Source organism: Penaeus vannamei, chromosome 28 (genome assembly GCF_042767895.1).
Source record: "Penaeus vannamei isolate JL-2024 chromosome 28, ASM4276789v1, whole genome shotgun sequence".
Lineage (NCBI taxonomy): Eukaryota > Metazoa > Arthropoda > Malacostraca > Decapoda > Penaeidae > Penaeus > Penaeus vannamei.
The window spans coordinates 33810333-33812832 of NC_091576.1; the positions used below are offsets into that span (position 1 = coordinate 33810333).

The 2500-nt window shown below is 39.2% G+C and overlaps 1 protein-coding gene across 2 annotated transcripts in view; it reads right to left on the bottom strand.

Annotated features, from left to right (window-relative positions):
- Positions 1-27: 27 nt before the first annotated feature.
- Positions 28-2500, bottom strand: part of LOC113813501 (latrophilin-like protein LAT-2) — a 13994-nt gene continuing 11521 nt past the window's right edge. For both annotated transcript variants that reach the window (XM_070142063.1, XM_027365494.2), the window contains one exon: positions 28-2483. In XM_070142063.1, the coding sequence (XP_069998164.1) occupies positions 2379-2483 (105 nt within the window). In that variant the 3' untranslated portion in view covers positions 28-2378. The remainder of the gene's footprint in view (positions 2484-2500) is intronic.

Consider the following 2500-nt stretch of genomic DNA (forward strand, 5'->3'; position numbering starts at 1 on the left):
ACTACCCACGTGGATTTCATCATAGCCTTTCTTATTTTTGCATTAAATATTTTATTTGTTGTTTATTGTTATCAGTAAGTGTTTTCATTTAGCTAAAGCTCATTTATGTAATATCATTTCATATACTTTTTATATAAATCACAATGATAGGAATGATAATAAAGTAATGATAATAATGGTAATAATGATAATCGTAATGATAACAATAATAATAGTGGTAGTGATAATAATAATGATAAGATAATAATAATAATAGTGATAATGATAATGATAATAATAATAATAATAATAATAATAATAATAATAATAACAATAATAGTAATAACATAAGATAATAATGATGATAATAGTAATAATATATATAAAACAATTATGATAATAGTAATGATAATAACTGATACTAAAAACTATAATGATATCATATATACCAGCAACAACAGCAATAGAAGCACAAAAACTGCATTAATGGCCAACAATGATATTGAGAGAAATGATAATCAGAATGACATCATTACCGTGATGTAGAAAAAAAGAAATAATTTTCTATAAGAGGTCACCACGGATATTGTTACCATAGAAAACGTGAAATTCTAAAATTAATACTTTTGGTAAATTTGGAAATGCAAACCCACACCATTTTTTTTTTTTGGTTGAATTGAATAATTTTCCAATAGCTTTCATCGTGTTTCGGACGAATCTAGAACTCATTTCCTTAGATAACTGGGGAGGGTATGATAGGCCTACATATCTGGGAATTTCGAGAAATATCGGTAGAATACGAGCAAGCATTGTATATTAACACATTTCCGGGTTGTATAGGGGGCTCCGACCCCTTTAGACCCCCCTGCCCCCCGCCTGGTCTACAAAATCTTGACCTCGTATGCCCCGGCAAGAGAGAGCTCGGGCAAGCCAGGTATCTGACACGTTTACAGTAGATATAAGGGGTTCGCACACTTATACTCCTTTTCAGGGGGGCGGAGGCGACCACCCCCACCCCCGCCTGATCTACAGTATTTTCACCTCGTATGTTCCGGCAGGAGAGAGCCCAGACCCAGGAACAGTTTGAACCTCACTTTACATTCAGCCTTAACTCCGGACGGGCCAGGCTGCGGGGCACTGGGGTCGTCGGGGTCATCCAGGTCGTTGTTGGCGGGAATTGCGTTCGCTTACAGTAAAGTTACACTCCTTTCTTCGTTTTGTTTTTTTAAATCCTTTTCCATGCACCACAAACCCACTGGTGTCTGTCATTTCTGTAATGACACGATGTCTTACAGTGCGGGCATTGTACTTCATTGGCAGTACACCGTGATGTAGATTTATTTAGTAAGCGTGCTTCGTTTTCTTGATATTTCGCAGTGGAATCGAAATAATTGTTCTCACAACCTACACACTGTCTATCTATCCATGATGGAACTGATTTGAATTTCAACTGCCTTCTCCCAGGCCCAGCTTCTATTGTCACGTGATGATGACCTATTCCATATCTGACTGGTTCTATTGGGTGTCTATGTTCACGTCACGTTCGCGCACGAATCTAATTGGCTCATTTGATTTCCCTCGCATACGTCATCCGCTACAAATCCGTCCGATTTCCCGTCGCTCTTAACGACTTTTGTGTCATTCTGTCGCGGCGCTGGAGGAGGGAGGTTGCCGCGGCTCCGGGAAATCGTAGATTCTATGCCCTCCATATCTCCGTTATTATCAATTTGCGCAAAAATGGCATAAAAGAAAACTATCATAGAATGATGTGTTCTACCACATGGTATGCTCAGATTCTTTAAATTAGGTGTGGCATTGCATTTCCAATAATGCCATAATTTTTACTGAAGAAAGGGTGAAGTCATTCGCCGATGATCAATGCCAATATCAATATCAATGCCAATATCAAAAAATCAATAGCCATTTCAAAGGCAGTTTTTTAAGAAACCGTCGAATCCCTTGGGCTTCGACGGTTTCTTAAAAAACTGCCTTTGAAATGGCTATTGATTTTTTGATATTGGCATTATGTGATATAGTATATCATATATATAATTTCATGATTTACGGTATAAGATTAATAACCAAATAAAGGGAACTGTACAGTCTATATTAACTTTGCTGAGTTCTAGGCCATAATGTTGACGACCATCACTTTGGCTGCAGCGTCCAAGCGGCACTCCAACAATGGCACTGTCGTCCAGTTTTCCAACACTTTCAGCTCTTTCCTGATCAGCTGGACTTTCTTCTCTGCTCCTCGGTCCTTCCCTCCCCATGAGATGATGCCTCTTCTTGGTGGGTAGTTCGTGCTAATCTTTTTTTTTGTGCCATTTTGCAGCCAAGGGAGTCAGTTCAGGAAACGCTGGCAGATCTTGGGTGAAGCCGCAGTGCCAACATTTCCCTCACTCTTCCGTCCTCGAGGGAGTGAATGTGACGTCATATTTGTCTGTCTCCCTACTACTCTGCACTGCACGAACGGATACTCCACAATCCGCTTTTGGGGGAATCTGGAAAAGAAGAAGAG